Source organism: Leiobunum rupestre, chromosome 6 (genome assembly GCF_980474605.1).
Source record: "Leiobunum rupestre chromosome 6, qqLeiRupe1.1.hap1, whole genome shotgun sequence".
Taxonomy (NCBI): Eukaryota; Metazoa; Arthropoda; class Arachnida; order Opiliones; family Sclerosomatidae; genus Leiobunum; species Leiobunum rupestre.
The window spans coordinates 39579300-39601950 of NC_143389.1; the positions used below are offsets into that span (position 1 = coordinate 39579300).

At 35.2% G+C, this 22651-nt stretch overlaps 1 protein-coding gene across 1 annotated transcript in view; it reads left to right on the top strand.

The window, feature by feature from the left end:
* The window catches only part of LOC149940894 (nephrin-like), a 207764-nt gene that overhangs the window by 159768 nt on the left and 25345 nt on the right, over positions 1-22651 (top strand). Inside the window, exons 10-15 of the mRNA XM_090179386.1 lie at positions 11342-11478; positions 12648-12801; positions 15194-15252; positions 19026-19269; positions 19339-19665; positions 20722-21141. Coding sequence (XP_090035512.1) covers positions 11342-11478; positions 12648-12801; positions 15194-15252; positions 19026-19269; positions 19339-19665; positions 20722-21141 — 1341 coding nt within the window. The remainder of the gene's footprint in view (positions 1-11341; positions 11479-12647; positions 12802-15193; positions 15253-19025; positions 19270-19338; positions 19666-20721; positions 21142-22651) is intronic.

Genomic DNA, 22651 nt, shown 5'->3' on the forward strand with positions numbered 1-22651 from the left:
AGTCAAGCAATTACATTTTTAAAAATGAAAGAAGTTAAACAATATAAAAATTTGTAAATATTGTAAATATTTTTAGGTAATAAAGAAATTAAGAAATGTTTTAATTAAAATATCTTTCATTTTCTACTACATTTTTAAAAATGAAAGAAGTTTAACAATATAATTATTCTAATATAATTTCAAAATCAGGTATTATTTAAAGTACAAATGCATAATTTAGTGAAGCAATTCTTATTTAAATACTTTTATTTAATTAATTTGTGTATCTGAAATGTATTTATTGAAAAATAAGTGGGTTTTACTATTTATCACGGTTTTATATATATATATATATATTGGAATTGTTACAAAAGGTTCTTTTAAACGTAACTTAGTACATTAATTTATTTTGGAAGTTCAAAACGTATTAAGAGCCCTTCAGAGTACTATAAAAGAATTTCATTTACAAACTAAATTAATATTTTCTTCAAACTTTCAATTCGTTATAATTCGAATTTAAATGAAAACATCATGGATTATAGGTGCGTAATCTACTATTAGACCGAACGGATAAAAAAATACTTAAAGTAAGTGGTTTTACTGATAAACTCTAAAGGAATTTTGGAATTTTCTAGAATAGCAAAGTAAAACTAAAACGTAAACCAAGTTTAAAACGAAACTAATAACTGGGAGAAAGGTTGAAGTAAGTAATTTTTTTGATTTTTCGTTTTTTAATTTTTGAGTTCCCTATATTATTATAAACTAAATTAAATATAATTTATGAAAATTTGTGATAAAAGATCTGCTCCTTCGTGTTTTACATATATTTAAAAACTCGAGATTTTAATGAATTGTTTTCAAAGCATGAAAAATATAGCAGATCCTTTGATTTTAATTGTAGTTAGTAGTTACTTTAAAAAAAAAGTCGCTAGCTGACTTGGAGCTGGTGTAGTTAAATTTTAAAAATGTGTATTTTAAATTTTGTTTGTAAAAGTTTTTTTGAAAAAGTTTAGTATTATAGTTTAAATTTATTAAATAAAATAAAATAAAATATAAATTATACATTTGGTTTAGTATTTTACTATTGCAAGTAAAATTAATAGTAATTTCAATTACTTTTTTAGTTTTTTTTTTGACAAATATGCAAACTATTTAGTTATTTCAAAAACAAATACGTCGAATTATTTGGTATTCGAAATACTATTGGTTAGTTTTTATATCTTTAATTTTATTTTTCAGAACAATTTCTCTTTGTCTAGCTTCTTCTAACTTTAATTTAGATGGCCTTAAAGCCAAGTATTTAACAAATTTTGTAACCAAGTAGATGGAGCTTTAAACAATTTTTCTGTCATGTAGTCAAGGAAATGTTCAAATATACGTGTATTTGGTCATTTTGATGGTCAAATAGCCCAGTATGGAACTGCGAGATGATAGTCAGACATTGAGACGCGGGTGGCGCCCGTGCCCCAGCGTCCGCGCCAGCCCCGTCGGTGCCCCATTTCACATTTCAGACGTCGACGGAGGCTCGGGGCACCATCAGGGCGAGGGCGCGGACGCTGGGGCACGGGCGCCACCCACGTCTCAATGTCTGACTATCATCTCGCAGTTCCATACTGGGCTATTTGACCATCAAAATGACCAAATACACGTATATTTGAACATTTCCTTGACTACATGACAGAAAAATTGTTTAAAGCTCCATCTACTTGGTTACAAAATTTGTTAAATACTTGGCTTTAAGGCCATCTAAATTAAAGTTAGAAGAAGCTAGACAAAGAGAAATTGTTCTGAAAAATAAAATTAAAGATATAAAAACTAACCAATAGTATTTCGAATACCAAATAATTCGACGTATTTGTTTTTGAAATAACTAAATAGTTTGCATATTTGTCAAAAAAAAAACTAAAAAAGTAATTGAAATTACTATTAATTTTACTTGCAATAGTAAAATACTAAACCAAATGTATAATTTATATTTTATTTTATTTTATTTAATAAATTTAAACTATAATACTAAACTTTTTCAAAAAAACTTTTACAAACAAAATTTAAAATACACATTTTTAAAATTTAACTACACCAGCTCCAAGTCAGCTAGCAACTTTTTTTTTAAGTAACTACTAACTACAATTAAAATCAAAGGATCTGCTATATTTTTCATGCTTTGAAAACAATTCATTAAAATCTCGAGTTTTTAAATATATGTAAAACACGAAGGAGCAGATCTTTTATCACAAATTTTCATAAATTATATTTAATTTAGTTTATAATAATATAGGGAACTCAAAAATTAAAAAACGAAAAATCAAAAAAACACTTACTTCAACCTTTCTCCCAGTTATTAGTTTCGTTTTAAACTTGGTTTACGTTTTAGTTTTACTTTGCTATTCTAGAAAATTCCAAAATTCCTTTAGAGTTTATCAGTAAAACCACTTACTTTAAGTATTTTTTTATCCGTTCGGTCTAATAGTAGATTACGCACCTATAATCCATGATGTTTTCATTTAAATTCGAATTATAACGAATTGAAAGTTTGAAGAAAATATTAATTTAGTTTGTAAATGAAATCCTTTTATAGTACTCTGAAGGGCTCTTAATACGTTTTGAACTTCCAAAATAAATTAATGTACTAAGTTACGTTTAAAAGAACCTTTTGTAACAATTCCAATATATATATATATATAAAAAACCGTGATAAATAGTAAAACCCACTTATTTTTCAATAAATACATTTCAGATACACAAATTAATTAAATAAAAGTATTTAAATAAGAATTGCTTCACTAAATTATGCATTTGTACTTTAAATAATACCTGATTTTGAAATTATATTAGAATAATTATATTGTTAAACTTCTTTCATTTTTAAAAATGTAGTAGAAAATGAAAGATATTTTAATTAAAACATTTCTTAATTTCTTTATTACCTAAAAATATTTACAATATTTACAAATTTTTATATTGTTTAACTTCTTTCATTTTTAAAAATGTAATTGCTTGACTTAAATAAAGCGTGAAAATTATTAGTTTCAAATGATATTTACAAATCTTATCAACTCTAAAGTGCATTTTTCAGGTATTAGTAAGTATTTCATACAAACTAACTTCTAAAATATGGATTTAGTTCGTAAATAAAATTCTTTTAAATTACTATGAAGGACTCTTTATACGTTTTGAATTTGAATAATATTAAAAACAATAATCTAAGATACCCTTTAAAGTTAAATCCCTTTAGTTTATCAGTAAAACCACTTACTTTAAGTATTTTTTAATCCGTTCGGTCTAATAGTAGATTACGCACCTATAATCCATGATGTTTTCATTTAAATTCGAATTATAACGAATTGAAAGTTTGAAGAAAATATTAATTTAGTTTGTAAATGAAATCCTTTTATAGTACTCTGAAGGGCTCTTAATACGTTTTGAACTTCCAAAATAAATTAATGTACTAAGTTACGTTTAAAAGAACCTTTTGTAACAATTCCAATATATATATATATATATATATATATATATAAAAACCGTGATAAATAGTAAAACCCACTTATTTTTCAATAAATACATTTCAGATACACAAATTAATTAAATAAAAGTATTTAAATAAGACTTGCTTCACTAAATTATGCATTTGTACTTTAAATAATACCTGATTTTGAAATTATATTAGAATAATTATATTGTTAAACTTCTTTCATTTTTAAAAATGTAGTAGAAAATGAAAGATATTTTAATTAAAACATTTCTTAATTTCTTTATTACCTAAAAATATTTATAATATTTACAAATTTTTATATTGTTTAACATCTTTCATTTTTAAAAATGTAATTGCTTGACTTAAATAAAGCGTGAAAATTATTAGTTTCAAATGATATTTACAAATCTTATCAACTCTAAAGTCTGTTTGTTTTATTTAAAAAATAGGCTTGTTCACTTTCGATTATTTAAACATTTAACAATTTTTATTTAACTATTGGTTATTTAAATAAATACCACTTTTATTCAAATAAATGCTTGGTTGGGTAAAAAACACAATTAAATAAGTTAAAATGATATTCTTTTTACCAACGTTTTTTAAATTGTAGTAATTACTACCTATATTTGCATTTCAGAAATCTATTTTAACATATTGAACGCCAAGAAAAGAGGCTTTTGTAGTATTTACTACCTATATTTGCATTTCAGAAATCTATTTTAACATATTGAACGCCAAGAAAAGAGGCTTTTGTAGTATTTACTACCTATATTTACATATTGGAATGTAATTTAACGTATTGAAGGTAGAGTATAGAGATTTTGTAGTATTTACTACCTACATTTGCATTTCAGAAATCTATTTTAACATATTGAACGCCAAGAAAAGAGGCTTTTGTAGTATTTTTCCTCCTATATTTACATATTGGAATGTAATTTAACGTATTGAAGGTAAAGTATAGAGATTTTGTAGTATTTTACTACCTATATTGGCATTTCGGAAGTATATTTTAACGTGTTGAATGTAGAGTATAGAGAGTGTTGTAGTATTTTTCTTCCTACGTGACTACACCGGAAACGTCTCTGTGTTATTCGCTTTAGTAATCAAGCCGACTCTGAACATATGTTTTACTCTTTATTCTACGAGGATTAAACATACACCATTTCAGTACATTCTTAACTTATTCCATACGCTATTTAAAACACATGCGATAAAGATAACGAGGAAACAAGTTAACTCTGAACATATATGTTATGCTCTATACGTGAAGGATGTTGTAAGCTTAAATTCATAATGGTTAATGTGTAGTATTTTTCTACCTTTTTACATTTTATAGTATTTCTTTATCTATATTTGTGTATCGGAAATGTATTTTAACGTATCGAACGTAGAGTAAATTTTTTTTTTATTTTCTTTATATATTTGCGTATCAGAGTTGTGTGTTGTCGTATTAAAAGAAGAAAAAGGAACTTTTCATAGTGTTATTCTACCTATTTACATATCGGAAATGTATTTATATTTTACCGTATTTAAAATATATATAATTGTTTTTATTGGCTTGACTTAAATAAAGCGTGAAAGTTATTAGTTTCAAAATGATATTTACAAATCTTATCCACACAAATTTAATTTAATTTTAATTTTAGTGTTTTATAGTATCTTTCTGACTATATTTGTGTATAAGAATTATATTTTACCGTATTTAAATAGTAATAAAAGCGAATTGAAAGTTTGAAGAAAATATGAATTAAGTTCGTAAATAAAATCCTTTTATAGTACTTTGAAGGACTCTTAATACGTTTTCAACTTGAATAAAATTAAAAACAATAATCTAAGATACCCTTTAAAGTTAAATTCCTTTAGAGTTTATCAGTAAAACCACTTTAAGTATTTTTTCAATCCTTATACCTATATTTACATATTGGAATTGTTACAAAAGGTTCTTTTAAACGTAACTTAGTACACTAATTAAGTATTTTTAATTTACCGTAATTAAAATATAGGTAAGTGGTTTTTATCTTATTTTATACCTACGGAAGCGATAAATAAATTAAAGCAATAAATTTTTGGAGTTTGGAGATGGGTGGGAAAAAAATAAGGCTCTTCGTTTTTCCAACTGCTTTTCTGATGTACCCAAAAATGGACCAAAATAGAACAAAAGTACCCTTAAAACGACCAAAGTCACCATTTTCGGCCCTATGTACCCCATTTCGGACCAAAAGTACCCCAAACTGGACCTATTAGCTTTATTGTAATGTTAAACTCCCATAGAGATTCCCCAAAAAGAAAAAAACTCGCGGTCCAATTTTGGGTACATGAATTATTTCGGAGAGGGAATCCATGTTTTAAATTCAAATTAACCGCGCGCCCGGGCAATCCGCGCCTCCCAGGTAATCCACGCCTCCCAGGTAATCCACGCACGCGCGCGCTATCTTCCTACCTAGGTTATTAATCATACAACTTACATAATTTCTACTTCGCGATCGAGATATTCTTTTAAGAAATACTCGTGAGATTGGTTCAAGTGTCAAGCATACTACAATGATATTAAAATGAAGTTTAAAAATATTTCCATTCTACTTTAACAACGAATATTCCATGACGTCAAAACACTTCAATTCAAATTAACCGCGTCCCCCGGGGTAATCTGCGCACGCGTCGCCTAGGTTATCAATTTTTACATCATTTCAACTTATTCCGTACGATAAAACTTGATAAGATATACGTTCAAGTATCTTTCGAGATAAGCGTAGATAAATGAACAAGTTGGCATGGACACAATATGCTGATATACGGGAAAACAAATCGTCGCGAGAAATACCCTAAATACATTGACTTTTCGACGATTTTACCCCCATTTCACCCCTTAAATCCCGGATCCCGACGATCCCGACGATCCCGATCCCGGGATCGGAGTGTCGACCTCACTTTCCTTCTACTAGATTTATTTACGTTAATTTGCAGTAAAGGAGATTTGTTTGCGTTAATTCACCGTAAAGGAGATTTGTTTACGTTAATTCACAAGGAACTTGTTTACTTTTATGCACAAAGGATTTTTTCATTTTTAGTCGCAGTAAAGGAGATTTATTTACGTTAATTCGCAGTAAAGGAGATTTGTTTACGTTAATTCGCAGTAAAGGAGATTTGTTTACGTTAATTCGCAGTAAAGGAGATTTGTTTACGTTAATTCGCAGTAAAGGAGATTTGTTAACGTTAATTCACAAGGAACTTGTTTACTTTTATGCACAAAGGATTTATTCATTTTTAGTCGCAGTAAAGGAGATTTGTTTACGTTAATTCACAAGGAACTTGTTTACTTTTATGCACAAAGGATTTTTTCATTTTTAGTCGCAGTAAAGGAGATTTGTTTACGTTAATTCGCCGTAAAGGAGATTTGTTTACGTTAATTCGCAGTAAAGGAGATTTGTTTACGTTAATTCGTAGTAAAGGAGATTTGTTTACGTTAATTCACAAGGAACTTGTTTACGTTAATTCACAAGGAACTTGTTTACTTTTATGCACAAAGGATTTATTCATTTTTAGTCGCAGTAAAGGAGATTTGTTTACGTTAATTCACAAGGAACTTGTTTACTTTTATGCACAAAGGATTTTTTCATTTTTAGTCGCAATAAAGGAGATTTGTTTACGTTAATTCGCAGTAAAGGAGATTTGTTAAGTTAATTCGCAGTAAAGGAGATTTGTTTACGTTAATTCGCAGTAAAGGAGATTTGTTTACGTTAATTCGCAGTAAAGGAGATTTGTTTACGTTAATTCACAAGGAACTTGTTTACGTTAATTCACAAGGAACTTGTTTACTTTTATGCACAAAGGATTTTTTCATTTTTAGTCGCAATAAAGGAGATTTGTTTACGTTAATTCGCAGTAAAGGAGATTTGTTAAGTTAATTCGCAGTAAAGGAGATTTGTTTACGTTAATTCGCAGTAAAGGAGATTTGTTTACGTTAATTCACAAGGAACTTGTTTACGTTAATTCACAAGGAACTTGTTTACTTTTATGCACAAAGGATTTATTCATTTTTAGTCGCAGTAAAGGAGATTTGTTTACGTTAATTCGCAGTAAAGGAGATTTGTTTACGTTAATTCGCCGTAAAGGAGATTTGTTTACGTTAATTCGCAGTAAAGGAGATTTGTGTACGTTAATTCGCCGTAAAGGAGATTTGTTTACGTTAATTCGCCGTAAAGGAGATTTGTTTACGTTAATTCGCAGTAAAGGAGATTTGTTTACGTTAATTCACAAGGAACTTGTTTACTTTTATGCACAAAGGATTTTTTCATTATTAGTCGCAGTAAAGGAGATTTGTTTACGTTAATTCGCAGTAAAGGAGATTTGTTTACGTTAATTCGCAGTAAAGGAGATTTGTTTACGTTAATTCGCAGTAAAGGAGATTTGTTTACGTTAATTCGCAGTAAAGGAGATTTGTTTACGTCAATTCGCAGTAAAGGAGATTTGTTTACGTTAATTCACAAGGAACTTGTTTACTTTTATTCACAAGTGACTTGTTTACTTTTATGCACAAAGGATTTATGCATTTTTATTCGCAGTAAAGGAGATTTGCTTACATTATATCGCAGTAAAGGAGATTTGTTTACGTTAATTCACAAGGGACTTGTTTACGTTAATTCACAAGGGACTTGTTTACTTTTATGCGCAAAGGATTAATTTATTTTTATTCGCAGTAAATGAGATCTATTTATCTTAAGTCAAAAGATACTTGTTTACTTTAATTCATATGGGATTTAGGTTTGGGTCTACTTGCGCAGTTTTCATTTGCGCAGTTTCCATTTGCGCACTTCCCACTTCCGCAGTTTTCGTTTGCGCACGTTCCCAATTGCGCGTTTCCCATTTGCGGAATTGCTATTTGCGCAGCTCCCCATTTGCGCAGTTTGTCATTTGCGCAATTTACCATTTGCGCGCTTTTTCCCGATTGCGCAGTTTCCCGCTTGCGCGGTTTTCTCGTTTGCGCAGTTTCCCCGTTTGCGCAGTTTCCCCGTTTGCGCAGTTTCCCGTTTGCGCGATTTTCCTGTTGCGCAGATTTGTTATTTGAACGGTTTTCCCATTTGCGGGGATTTTTATGACTTAAATATTCACTATTAATCCTTTTTCCTAGAAAAAGGGTTATTTCTGGCAGGTAAATTTTAACATTACCTTTTTTACCATCCAGCTGCGCTGCTAGTGTTTGTTTAATGTCCGGTTGGGCTGTAAATACCAAAAAAAATTAGATTTTTCTTAGTTAAAATAGCATTCGTTGAATTAGTCTCTTGGGAAAATACATATAGTCCAACAGCGACTCGAAGCTTCTCGGCCTTTAGGCTAAGATCATAGTGTAGTAACTGTTTACTGACAGTTGCAGCTTTGAGGACGATTTTAATGATGGTCATACCTCTTATACAATTGTAGGCGGCACAATAAAAACGATACAATAAAAAATGATAAAAAATAAAAACCGATGTTTAAAATCTAAAATAAACAGGAATTAAAAAAATTTTCAATTTCAGATAAAAATGCTGCTAATATACCTTAGCACCACTTTTTAAATGGCTTCTATCGTAGGATAATATACGTCCTCTGTAGTAGAACACCTATATGAAAACGGTGCCTACGCGCCTGGCTAACCTAACTTTTAAAAAATATTCTTTCTGACCCCTAGGAAACATGCAGTGCAATTAAAGGTGCATTTTTGGTGGAAGGCACTAAATTTAAATAGCAGCCAATATACTGTCCTCAGTGTTACAGATACTACATTTTCTTTTAGCCTATAGGCTGAGAAGCTACGATTTGCTTGTCGACCGAAGATTTATTCCCAACAAAATAATTCAACAACCGATATGTCAACTTCAAACAACTTTAAATTATTGGTATGGACAGTGCGACCGGTAATTAAAAATACACCAGCAGCACAGTTGGATGGTAAACAAGGTTACGTTAAAAATAAACTACCTGAAAAAATCTTATTTCAAGGAAAATTGCTTAATTTAGAATATTCAGGTCGTGAGAAGCCGCGGAATAGAAAAACCTGCGCAAATGGAAAATCTGCGCAAGTGGAAAACCACGCAAATGACAAACCTGCGCAAATGAAAAACCGCACAAATGAAAAACCTGCGCAAATGATAAACCGCGCAAATGGAAAATATCTGCGCAAGTGGAAAACTGCGCTTACGGAAAAAGCGCAAATGAAAAACGCGCTAATGGAAAACTACGGAAATGGGATACTGCGCAAATGAAAACTGCGCAAATGGAAAACCGCGAAATTGCATTTGCGGAAATGGGAACTGCGCAATTGGCCCATTACCGGGATTTATTTCTTTTTATTCGTAGTGGAGGAAATTTACAAACTTTTATTCGCGACTTCTTTAAGATTGTGGCGTAAGATATATCTTGTTTTTTGGTACATTTATAAGTAGGTGTATGTTTTATTTATACTCATGAGTCTTTTTCTATTAACTCATAAGGGCATTATTCATTAACTCATAAGGGCATTTTTCATTAATTCATAGGGTTATTTTCACTTATTCATAAGGCTCATTTCTCATTAATTTCCAAATTAAACTATTTACGAGATATTTATGAGGCCTTGATATGTCCCAGGTAATGATACTCAATTTCCATACTGACTTAATTATATCATAAATATTATAAATTTTCTAGACAGGGCTTAGCTTGTCTATTAAAACAAGTTTCATCCGTAGTTAAAATTTCAACCCGGAAACATAGCAGTGTAGCCTTTAGCAAAGTTGGTAGCAGCGGAGTTAAATTACATTAAAATTTATTAAAAACAGCCTTTTAAATAATATATATTACGGCGAATACAATTTAAAACAGCCTCCGTTATCATTTCCGCGGGTCCGATCGTTAGAGCAAGAAATACCTTCATATTTTATGCACTCGCTTTTTAGCCTCTTCCTCTAGTATAGAGGAAGATACTGTTATTTTCGCTCCTGATGTATGCGGTGGTAGTGATGTTGATGGTAAAGGTCCGTATAGTCTGTAGCTCCGTACAGGTCACCGGGAATCGACGAATTCTCTTCAACGGCACTCGATTAACATTTAATTGTGGCGTCATTCTTTGGTATTAGCTCTCTCAATCTACTTATCCCAGTGCTGAACCGCGGTTTTTAATCAATAGGATAAAATCAAAAGTGCTATTAGGAAGAGGCTACTATTGTGGCTGTGCCATCTTGTTTACTCTAGATATAAATCTATAAATACACGGAAAAAGAAATCATAAAAATAGTAAAAATAAATAAGTGAAAGAATCGCAAAAAAAGCAATATATAATAAATAGATCGAGTAAACTTAGATATATCGGTGCGCGGTGGGGGAGGGGTACTGCCCTGAAATAGGATTAGGTTACTTTTGAACCGCGCTACGAATAAAAGAAATCGAAGCAACATAAAAGAGAGATAAATATTCCTTTTTCAAACATTTCCATTCATTTTTCTGTAACGAAAAAACACCGCGGTTTTCTCAAAGTTGAAAAAGTGGCGTGAAACTATAGAAAAGGGTCATCTATAAACATAACCTACATTCTGTGAATATTTGGGGTTCTATCGCTATCACTTTCCACACTCTCGATGCCGTCTATCTGAACTCTCCTCTTCCTCTCAGCACGACGTCGCGAAGAAATGCGGATGAGAGAGAGAGGTTTAAGAAAACGAGGCCGTAGAGGTAAGAGGTTTGAAAGAAGTGCCGTTTCTGTATTACGATTGAAGGGAATTCGGGAGTCAGTGAGTTCTTCGGGCTGCGCTCGGAAGAAAGGGAATAGTATATACATTCTTTTGAATAAAACTATCATCATACTTTATTAAAAACCTTCGCTTCGTGCGCTTTTTATATCGTTCTAACGGGCGTCATTTTGCTACTTTTGCGCAGATACGCCGGGTGTGCCCGTCGTTACTGGTCGAGGGGTGCGTACCCCGCTCAAGGAGGGAGAAACGAGCAACCTTCTCTGCACGGTGCAAAGGGGAAACCCCGCTGCCACCTTAAAGTGGTTCCGCAACGATGAAGAGGTCAGTTATACAGCGTTACCGAGAATGCTTTTATTTCTACTTATAGGAAGAATGACTATAGGTAGTTTCTTTTCGCTTGTTCCGGGATTTCGGTGTAGGGTAAGAAGAGTAAGGCTATGACGTCATTTTTCTCCGATTCTGTGCAGTGGAGTAAAAACTTCTTTCCAAAATGGCTGCCTGTGGCCTTTTAACTCTGGCTAGCAGACGACAACATCCGATTTACTCCTTTACACCTCCTCCTAATACTCCGGAACCAGCGAAAAGTTTATGGGCCGGAGTAATTCTCATCCCCGGAACAAGCGAATAAAACGTTTTAGAGTACACTTTTAGTCCGAGAACAGACGAAAAGAAATTACCTTTTGTTGAGACGATCCGTGGTGGCCCGAAATGGGGGAAGGAAAACAGGCACCAGTGGCGCTTCAGTCACTTTTTAAGGGAAACAATGAAATACAGGGCTGATTTGATTATTTGACTTCTTAGCAGGCCAGGGGATGATCAGCACCCAAAATTGAATACTTGATCAATTACCAAAAGATATGATCTAAGATGTTTGTATATTAATCAAAAATGAGAGCTACATCACAGTTTAATTTCAGTAAATATTTTTACTATAAATTGAAAAATTTCGTTTTCGCGCGTTTCACTGCACTAAAAGTTTAAATATTTCAATTGAAGAAAAACCGAACTAGCCAAACAAAATTATTTCGACGGATATAACATTGCCTTGGTATTTTTCGACTAATTCATAATTAAAAAATAACAAAATAAAGCCAAATTCGGTATATTTACTAATTTCAGTAGTGGGAGTTAAAAATTACGATTTTTAGTATCGAGGCATTGGCGCCAACCAAAACAATTTGAGCGCCCCCGAGTTTTGGCGGCTGGTGATGGGCCTCCTTCTTAGAGGAAAGGTGCTCATCCTCAACTTGGTCAGTCTTCCGAAGTATAAATAAAAACATTCTTGTTACAGTTCGCGTTTCTTAAGCTCTCTCCGTTCAGTTCCATTTCGTATCGTCGCGAAGTATCTCATTGCGAGAGTAATCGGTACGAAATGAAGTTGCAACTAGAGCCGGATTAAGCTAGAAAGAAAAATGTAGTAGGTGGTAAGCCTATCTAGCTAGTTTTTGACGTATTTTGTTCCATCTTTTTCTTTGTCATTGATGTCGAAGGTTTCGGGAGTGTATTCCGAGAATAGGAACGAAGCCTACAGCGAATTGACGATTTTCGCTGACCGGAAGGAAAATGGTGTCCAATTTCGCTGCGAGGCGTCCAACCTCGCGGCCAACGAACCGCTTAAAGCCACCATCAAGTTGAGAGTGAAATGTAAGTATCCGGTTGGTTCTTCTCTTTCGTAACGAGCTCGGATCCGAAGTGTATTTATCAAACTTCTTCCTGACCGCCTACAATTGACCGAGCTACTGACCAAAATATCACCTATACCGACTAAGACTTCTATTTATCATTCTTCAAATAAAAATAACCCGTTCGCTTCTTAATAGGCTTATAGCCGTTCTTCACGAAGTAATTATTCACAGTTGGAAGATATAATACCGGTTTGGTCGATGCCCTACCGCCATCTAGCGCAATAAATTCACTTTAAGTAGCTTTTCTCGGTCTCTTTAAGTCTGTGTTAGGCCGATTTACCAACTGTTTGAGTAATGATGTTGTCACTAAGTTTTCTCTCTCTCTGACACCCCCTCCCCCACACAGACACAGACACACTCTGAAAAATTCTCAAAAATAAAACGAATGGATATTGGACGGTATCCATCCTGAGGAAGAAGTTCTTCGCCCCTTCATCCCTACGCGGTTCGGTTTGGTTTCTGTCATTTGAAGCGAAGTAAATTACACCACAAAAATACTTCCCCGCCGAGATGGCCAGAACAGGCCCTCTTAATTAAGTGTTCCCTTACCTTGCAAAGACAGCGACCGAAATTGATCCCTGTACCACGAAACCCCCCCCCCCCCCGAAATAATCTATTGTTCTTCGATATTCCGAATGTCGTTTCAGTGATTAGTTCATTCAAAATTCTTTATTTCTGAGCATTTAAGGTCATTATTGTCAATTTATGTCCTAATATCTTGATTTTTTATTTTTTTTTTAAATTATGTTGTATTTTTTTTAATAATGTTATAGTCTGGTTTTATTTTTTAATTAATTTTGTAATTTGTGTCTATTTTAATTTTTTATTTATTTTTGGTTCCGTTTTTCGTTCACACACCCACAACATTCTTTAAAGAAACAAGAAGTAGCCTTAAATTTATTTATCGAAAGAAAATTTCTCGTTTATTTTTGTTAAAATAATCTGGATGGTGGTCTTTCTATAGAAATTCGTTTTCCGTAAAACTCAATGAATTGTTCCTTTTGTTTAATACTGAAAGCTTGCTTCGAGTTTTCCGATGATTTTTGATTGCGTTTGGACATTTTAACCACGGATAAATAAAACCAATCCTCTGAACCACTGCGAAAAAAAAGCCAATAACCCGGGTCCACGCGTTAAAATAGATTTTGGCCGCACAGAATGAATTTATAAATATTTCGAAGGAATTCTTCCCACTTATACCCACTTAAATAGGTGCAACCTATTTTGGTTCGTAGTCGCATGCGATTTCAAAAAACCTCTTCATACGACGCGATTATCGAATTTTCGTCGCACACGACAAAAAACCTTCGTTTCATTTTTAATATTTTAATATTCTGGTTTCATTTTGACACACAATCCTAGGGAATTTGTGCGTATTAGTTTCACGTATGGTATCCGCCGCCGGTGTCGTTGGCGCCGCGAGTGTTCGCGCTATTTCTCGCGGTACGACACATGATACGTCAATTAATTGGAAATATCATGCCCTCGCCGGTATCTAACTCCAAAAAAAATTGGTTCGCGGGTCGCTACCTTATTTCCAAAACCAGGTATCTCGGAAAATTCGGTTCGCGTTTTGCTACCTTATTTCCAAAACCAGGTAACTAGAAAAGTTCATTTTGTTTTGAAATTAATTTTAATTAACGTGTTAGCGTTTCGCTACCATATTTCCAAAATCAGGTAACTCGAAAATTTCGGTTTGTCTAAAAATTACTTAAAATTAACGTGTCCGCGTTTCGCTACCTTATTTCCAAAACCAGGTAACTCGAAATATTCTTCTTCGGTTTTGTTAAGTTAATGTACAAGATGATCGAAACTTTGTTCAAATTTAAGTTAATACATCGGGTATATTGTGTGTACTTAAATGTCCGTGACATTTTGTTTTTAATATTTTGAAAGTCTTGTTTTATTTTTTGAATTTTGCCTATTCTAATAGTTCTGGTTTCATTTTTTAATTTATTTTGTAGATTGTTTTTTTTATAATATTTTTATATTGTTTTATTTTAGAATAATTTGTATTTGTTTCTTTTTCTCTATTTTTAAATTATTTTTTATTTATTAATTACTTTTGTAATTTGTGTTAGCATTATTTTATATTTTCAAATTTATTTCTTATATATTATAAATTAATTTGTAATTTATCACCTCGAATAGCCTTTACCTTAGTGGTTTCTGGTCAGCAAATTTTTATTCACGAAATAAATAGTATTATTTAAGATATTTATTATTGCTTAAAGCGTTTTCTGTAGAAATAATTAAGTAAGCTTAACACGTCCTTTTTATTTATTCATTGAATAAGTAATTGTCGTGTTTATAATAGGCTTAAATGTTGTTTCTATTTTTCTCTGTTTCAGTCGCGCCTAGGAACGTTTCTATCGCTTCCAGCCCAAAGACCCCCAAAGCGGGAGAGCAGGTAAGATGCCACACCATAACTAACATAATCCATCGTAGGTATGCCTCTGATGAAAATACTTATGAGTTATTATGTTACATATGCTATATTACGTAAAACTACGGCTCTAGAGTCAATTTTTTACTCCTCACTCTTCTTTTCTCAATAGTTTTATTCAAAAATACCCAAACTGTATCACCAATTAAACTTAATATTATATAAATTTTCAATAACTGAGGTAAAGTGGAAATGATTTTTAATTGCTGAAATATTACGAGTCTTTGGTAGCGTATAAAACAAATTTTTCTCGTTTAACATCAATCGAAATTAGGTTGAATTTAAATACTTCAATTTAGCTTTAGACGCATTCAGTAGAAGTTTAACCAATCCGAGCGATTAAGGCGTAAATAATAAACCCAGCCCAGAGGGGGGAAAACGCCGATTTCTGTAGAGATAAGTGCCGAAATACGGTATATTATTAGTTGCGTAAAATCGTTAGGCCTAATATCGTCACTTACCCGTCTCGTACTCTCATTTTTGGTCATTTTCGGGGGCGGGAAACTAACGATTGCGAATGGACTAATTGAAGCGAGAGGGGAGGGTGAAAAAAGTAAATTCTGGCCCGTTTCTGCGCTGTCAAATATTTCGGAAATATTCCGCTTAATGCGCTCCGTTTTATACGCTTCCCAAATTTCTGTTTTTCTTTATTTTTGCCGTTACTTTTTTGAGTCGGCAGTCTATTTGAAGTTTTAACGTATTCGTTATTATTATTTAAATGAACTTCTAGCGAAGGCAGCCTCAACCCCCATCCCCGCCTTCGCTTTCGGCGTCAGGTGAAGCGAAGGTTTTTCGGGAGCTCTCGTGGCTCATTTAACTGATCTCCTTTTCCGTCTCCTTTTCCGTATTTAATGTCTAGATTCTTTGGCTCCGATAGGGTCTTCTCGGCGGACGGGCAATGGCCACACGCCCGCGCCGGAAGCCTTCCTTTCTCACTCTTTCGCACCTTATTTTTACATTATCTTTTGTTTTTTTTATACTTGGAGTGAGTTCTGATGGCGAGTTTGGGCGGATGGAAGCGGGCTAGAAGGTGAAAGGGTCGGGAATGGAGGCCTGATTATCGTTTCGGATAATATTTTCGGTCTGTTGGTCTCTTTAATGATGAGAAATGAGAACGATGACTCGGTCCTTCCGTTCGCCCACTTTTTTCCTTCCTCTTCATCCTTTTATAACCGTTAGGCCAATTCGAAATTGTTTTGGAAGAAAAGTTTGCAACGTTTGTTTTTAACGCTTCGTCTAACTTTTTGGGATTTGATTAACTCGAATTTTTCCCTCGATACGCGATTTTGCAGCGTTATTTGTAGAATTGTAGGTATCCTTATGATATTGTACGTCTATTTTATTTCTAGGGCTTTTTTTAGGTCCCCTAGGTTTGAGTGCTACTACTGATTATAATCTTGTTCCCTCTGCCTCGTCTCGTGGGCCCCCTATCAATTGGCTTGTTCCGAGCCCCTAGGCTTGAAAGTTACTAGTACCTCTGATCTTGTTCCCTCTGCCTCCTCTACACTCTTAAAAATGAAGAGTTAAAAAATTTGAGTGGTCTCACTGCAACCCCAATTTAGGTTAATAACAAACCAACCTTAGTTAATTTTTAAAAATTGGGTAATTTTTTATGGGTTGTTTTATTAAACCAAAATTAGGTTAAGAATTTGGGTTGAAATCCATATAGAAACTTTTCAACTCTCATTTGGTTTCAAAATTTTTAACAATGGTTAGCTTATTCCTACCGATTCTCATATTTGTTGAAAAGTACATATTTTGTTACTATAATAATTAAAAAAATATGTTGAAAATACAAAAAAAATCATTAAAATAATGCAATGAAACGGACATAGAAATTGTCAGTATGTACTCTCTGTGGGGAAATCGTTATTATTTGTAAATTTCAGAAAAATCCTGAAATTTTTCACGGTGTTAGAAATGTTAGTTTTTAAACGCTATACGTGGTAGACGAAAATTTTCAATAATCAAGTTGTAGAGCATACTCGAAAACCTTTAATGGAATTGGTCTGGTGGTAATCGGACGTTTCGTGACTGAAATAATTGGTCGTGAAAAACAAACACGCTGGTACTACCACGTAGCGTTCAAAACCTAACACTTCTAAAGTCGTGAAAAATTTCATGATATTTCTGAAATTTACAAAAAAAAATAACGATCTCCCCCGAGAGCGTACATAGTGAATATTTCAAATTTCTAGAAAGCATAGATCTTGAGAAAAATTCCTGGGCCGATCAAATTAAGACACCCTGTTTAATAAAAATTAAACGACCTTCTTAGATATGAATGTTCTTTCATGGAGAAATTGTAGGAGTAAAAGTTAAATGGAGGACACACATGGCTTATTATTTATCAAGGTAAAAACTGTCTTGAGTTTTCGACCCGCGGGTCTTTGGCGGACTAACTTGAACGAAACCAATTTTCTTATATATATATCGTATCGTAAAAAATCTACAAAGTTATCAATCGTTAAAAAAAAAATGTATTTTTATTTTTAACAATTGATAACTTTGTAGGTTTTTTACGAATCGATATATGCCTATATAAGAAAATTGGTTTCGTTCAATTTAGTGTGACAAAGACCTGCGGGTCGAAAGCTCAAGACAGTGATTACCTTGAGAAATAGTAATCCATGTGTGTCCTCCATTTAAATTGGATTCCTATAATATCTCCATGGATCCTTTAAATGATTCATCTCTAAGAGGGACATTCATTTGGTCTTATATAGGTAGACGAAAATTTTCAGGTCAAAAATTTACCTACCTAGCTGCAATCACGCGATTAAAATTCAACCCAAGGCGGGGTAGTTTTCAACCTAAGGGGGGGTAGTTTTCAGCCCAAGGCGGGGTAGTTTTCAGCCCAAGGCGGGGTAGATTTCAACCAGAGGCGGGGTAGTTTTCAACCCAAAATCAAGTTGAATTTTTAACCTTTAATGGGTTGAGTCTAAACAACCCAAAATCAAGTTGAATTTTTAAAATTTAATGGGTTGAATCTAAACAACCCAATTTTTGAGCTGGGTAAATACGGACCCAGGTTTGGGCTGAATTTTAACCCATTTTGGTTTGAAAACAACCCAACCTTATTAAGAGTGTAGGGGGCCCATACCAATTGGCTTGTTCCGAGCTAATAGGCTTAAAAATTACTAGTTCTAGGGGCCCCTAACAATTGGCTTGTTCCGAGGCCCTAGGCTTGAAAGTTACTAGTACTCTGATCTTGTTCCCTCTGTCTCGACTCGTGGGCCCCTACCAATTGGCTTGTTCCGAGCCCCTAGGCTTGAAAGTTACTAGTACCTCTGATCTTGTTCCCTCTGCCTCCTCTAGGGGGCCCATACCAATTGGCTTGTTCCGAGCTGATAGGCTTAAAAGTTACTAGTTCCTCTGGCTCGATTAGGGGCCCCCTACCAATTGGCTTGTTCCGAGCCTCTAGGCTTTAAAGTTACTAGTTCCTCTGGCTCGTTTAGGGGCCCCCTACCAATTGGCTTGTTCCGAGCCTCTAGGCTTTAAAGTTACTAGTTCCTCTGATCTTGTTCCCTCTGTCTCGTCTCTTGGCTCATTCTGGGCCCCTAATCTGGGACTTTACTAATGCTTCTGATCTTGTTCCCCGTGCTTCGTCCCGTGGGCTTGTTCCGGGACCCTAGGGTTAAGCCTACTTAGCCTATTGGTTATTCCACTACTGTTTCTGTCAGTTAATGAACATTCGTTGATCGCGTCGAAACTAAATTAATTTTTAATTGTTGCAGGTATTAATTTCATGTCTGAGTGACAGTGGTAACCCGGCGCCCGTCATGAGTTGGCTTCGAAACGAGCAAGAAATGGCGAACGTGGACGTATCTTTGTCAGACAGTTCTTACGGCGGGGTGCGCGCCCAGAGCATCTTGAACCTGACGGTTTCAGCCGGCGACGATCAAGGCGATTTCAAGTGCGTCGCTCGAAGTCAAGAGCTCGACAAGAAAGTCGAAGACACTTATCGGTTGCGAGTCCGACGTAAGCGTCGAAACTTCTGTTAAGGAAAGAGAGAATGGACTTTCTTTTTGTTTTTCTCTCGTTGAACAGACGCTCCTCGGTTCGGCGAGACGGACGTGACCGTTGATTTGGTGGAGGGGGAGTCCCGGCTGATCAATCTGACCGCCAAGGCCAATCCGGCCGACGTCCGTTACAGCTGGACCAGGGCCAACCGCACTTTGCCCTCCCTGCGAGGTTCCGGCGTGGTGGCCGCGGGTGGTATCGGAACCGGCTCGTCTTCGTCTTTGAAAGGGGTCTATTACGACGGTCCGGTGCTCTACTTGGGCCGAGTCACCAAGCTGGACGCCGGTGATTACGTTTGTTTGGCCCAAAACAGCGAGGGATCCGCTCATTGCGTTCTCAAAGTTAACGTGCTCGGTAAGAAGCGAAATATTTCATCTTTCGGGCCACCCACGCCCCAAATGAACCCGACACTTTTCTGACTGTTTTGGATTCTTTGTCCGCCCACTTCGTCATTCTTTTGTCCCAAATCCTACTCTGTTATTATTTCAACGCGAAATCGTTTTACACTCCGCCATTCCCTACAAAACCTTTTGTTTTGGAGAACTCGATGGTTTCTCGCGTTTCCCTAGTAAAAGTATCTTCGAAAGTACGGTTACGCTCACGCTTGGATGAGTTGGTGCTTACCTTTCAATTTAATTCACTCCCTCCTAATAGAGGGCGGTAATTTCGCGGGATGTGGTTTTTAGAAACGAGATTTTAATTTTAAACAAAAGAGTATTATTTCATACTCCCCTCTTTATACGAAAATTGAAACCCGATTCTTAGGAAAAGTTTCGTTCAAAATAAAGTTTAAAAGGGGAATTAAATGACGACCTCTCGAAAACTTTATACGAAAACTAAGTCGCAAATATATTATCCGGGCATTGTCTATTCTTCTGGTGGCGGAATTTTCCGCTAGTTAAACGCGCTCCGTTCTTCTCCGGGAAAAATGCCCATTTTACTAGCAATAGGGTTTTGTAATAAAGAGGGTATTCTTGTACGATACTTTTGGAGGTAAAAATCTTCAGTCCGAGCACCTAATCAGCGGGAAAAATTTCCTCGTCTTCCTTTTAGCCGGAAAATGCGCCAGTGAGAGAAAAGTAAGTTAAAGTATCGTAAATTCTGGAATTCCAGAAAGAACAACCGAAAGAATGTATATATATATCTCTCTCTTTTGTTACTTTTGTACTCTTTCGTTTCGAATCATTCCGAGAACGCGCCATCTATACCGTCACCTTTGTACTTTTTAAGTCGCGGGAGGTTTAGTTGGCGGTTGATGTTGAGGTTATAGAATGGGGTAAAAGCTAGAAGGTGTAGTCAACGAGGATTCGGGTTGCAGCGGTAACGTAGCTATCCGTTATTCTAAATAGCGCTCGGCCAGTTCAGTGTGAGAACGAAAATTGATCGTAGCCATCGAATTTTTGTCGGCAGCTTCTCCGGCAAAGCGTGACCCGGTGCTAGTGGACCGCGAGTCGGAACTTCACGCGTCGGTGACCGAGAGCGGAGCCACCAATCAGGTGCAACAGGACTGCCCCACCGACTCCAACAGGGTGTCCAAGCTGACCGTTCGCTGGAAACGCAAAGGCCGCAGCGACAACGGCAGCGACAATAGCGATAGCCACGTCGTCCACCGAGCAGGCAGCTCCGAAGCGTCGAGGGGCTCACCCGTTTCCCACCCGACCGAACCCCTCCAAGACGACAGCGCGCGGGGAAACCCCGAAATCAAGTACCCCCGGAAATGCGTCATTATCTTCGGAAACGTCACCGACTACGACTTTGAATCGTGCGAATGCGTCGCCGTTCAGGACTTCCAACACGAGATCATCAGTTCCGCCTACTTCACCGTTTTATGTAAGTTCTCCACTTTGACCTTTTTTTTTCTTTTCCCGCGAGGATTAAATTTGCCTTCTTTAAAATTGACAACCCTTAGCGTTCCTGTTGGTTAAGGACGCCTACGTTTAATATATTGGTCGATAAAGGCGAAAAATTTCGAGTCTTTAAGCGCTTTTTGAGACGTTGATGGGGAAAAAGTTGGGCCAGTCGAATGTAAAAGTTACATCATTCTCAACGTAACCGGCGGTTTTCGATCGATTAGATTTTTAGTAGACGTACAGAAAAGGTCAAAAAGGAATATTCGTTTATCGAATGATAAAATGGGAAATCCTTTTTTGGTCCGCACCACGACGATTCTTAAACTTGGAAACGAGATGTTTTTTAAGTGAATATTTCTCGTGATATATTTTCAGTTTATTCAGTGACGCGCGGTTTTCTGAGGCGTGTTTAACGAAATGAAAAAACAAACCTATCTTTGTCCACACTGTCTGCCCTCTACATTTACGCTCTTCCATCCCGGGAAAAAATCGTAAACACTCTTTTTACGATATTACATTAGAAGAATTCCCTGAAAAAACCTTCTAGGCTCAAGTAAACATCGCGTTTTACTTTTGTTTTGCACTTATACCGAAAATGGAAAAGCGTCTACTTCGGAAGTAACATCGCGAAGTTTGTTATTGTTTGCGGGGATTTCAACCGCTTTATTTTTAGTTTTCTATACTTCGAATATTCAATATCTCAGTCGGCTGCGTGAAGCGTATTTGCTTAATCCTGGTTATAGATCAATATTTAACGAATTCAATGATAAACAAGGAAAATGTTCAAAATTAAAATGATAATAACATAGTGTTTCGAAATTTGCATAGCTAAAAATATAAGTACAGGGTGGAAGCCTCACCCCATGTCCAGCCTCGGTACTTCTCCTAGTACACCAGAGTGCTGCGGTTCTAACACTTCTACAGGGGCTGATATTCCACAAATAGACCAATGGGATAATTATAAGCGCATCTTTATCCAATCACCCGAAAAAGCATTTGGAAGATGCGCTTCTAATTCTCCCATTGGTCTATTTTTAGACTAGGAAAAGTACCGAGGCTGGACCACGGCTGAGGCTTCCAATTCTCCCATTGGTCTATTTTGGTCTACCAGCGCCTGTAGAAGTGTTCCACCCGCAGTACTTTGGTGTACTAGAAGAAGTACCGAGGCTGGACCACGGCTGAAGCTTCCACCCTGTATATACGGATGTTATTTTCGCCTTAAATCGGATCGGTACCTTTCGAAAGTCAATATAGACTATTGGGAGCCACACTGAAAATCGTCTAAAGTGTAGTCGTTCTCCCTAAATAGAAATAAATTTATTTTTGGTACGGTATATTTTTTAAATTGTATATAGCCAGTAACGAACCAAAAGTGTGAAATTTTGGTCGATCATTAGATTTTTATGGAGTTTTTCGAAATATAATATTTCTCTTCGATATCTCTGACCTCCAGGCGATCTATAGAATGAAAGAATGAAAAAAACTCAATA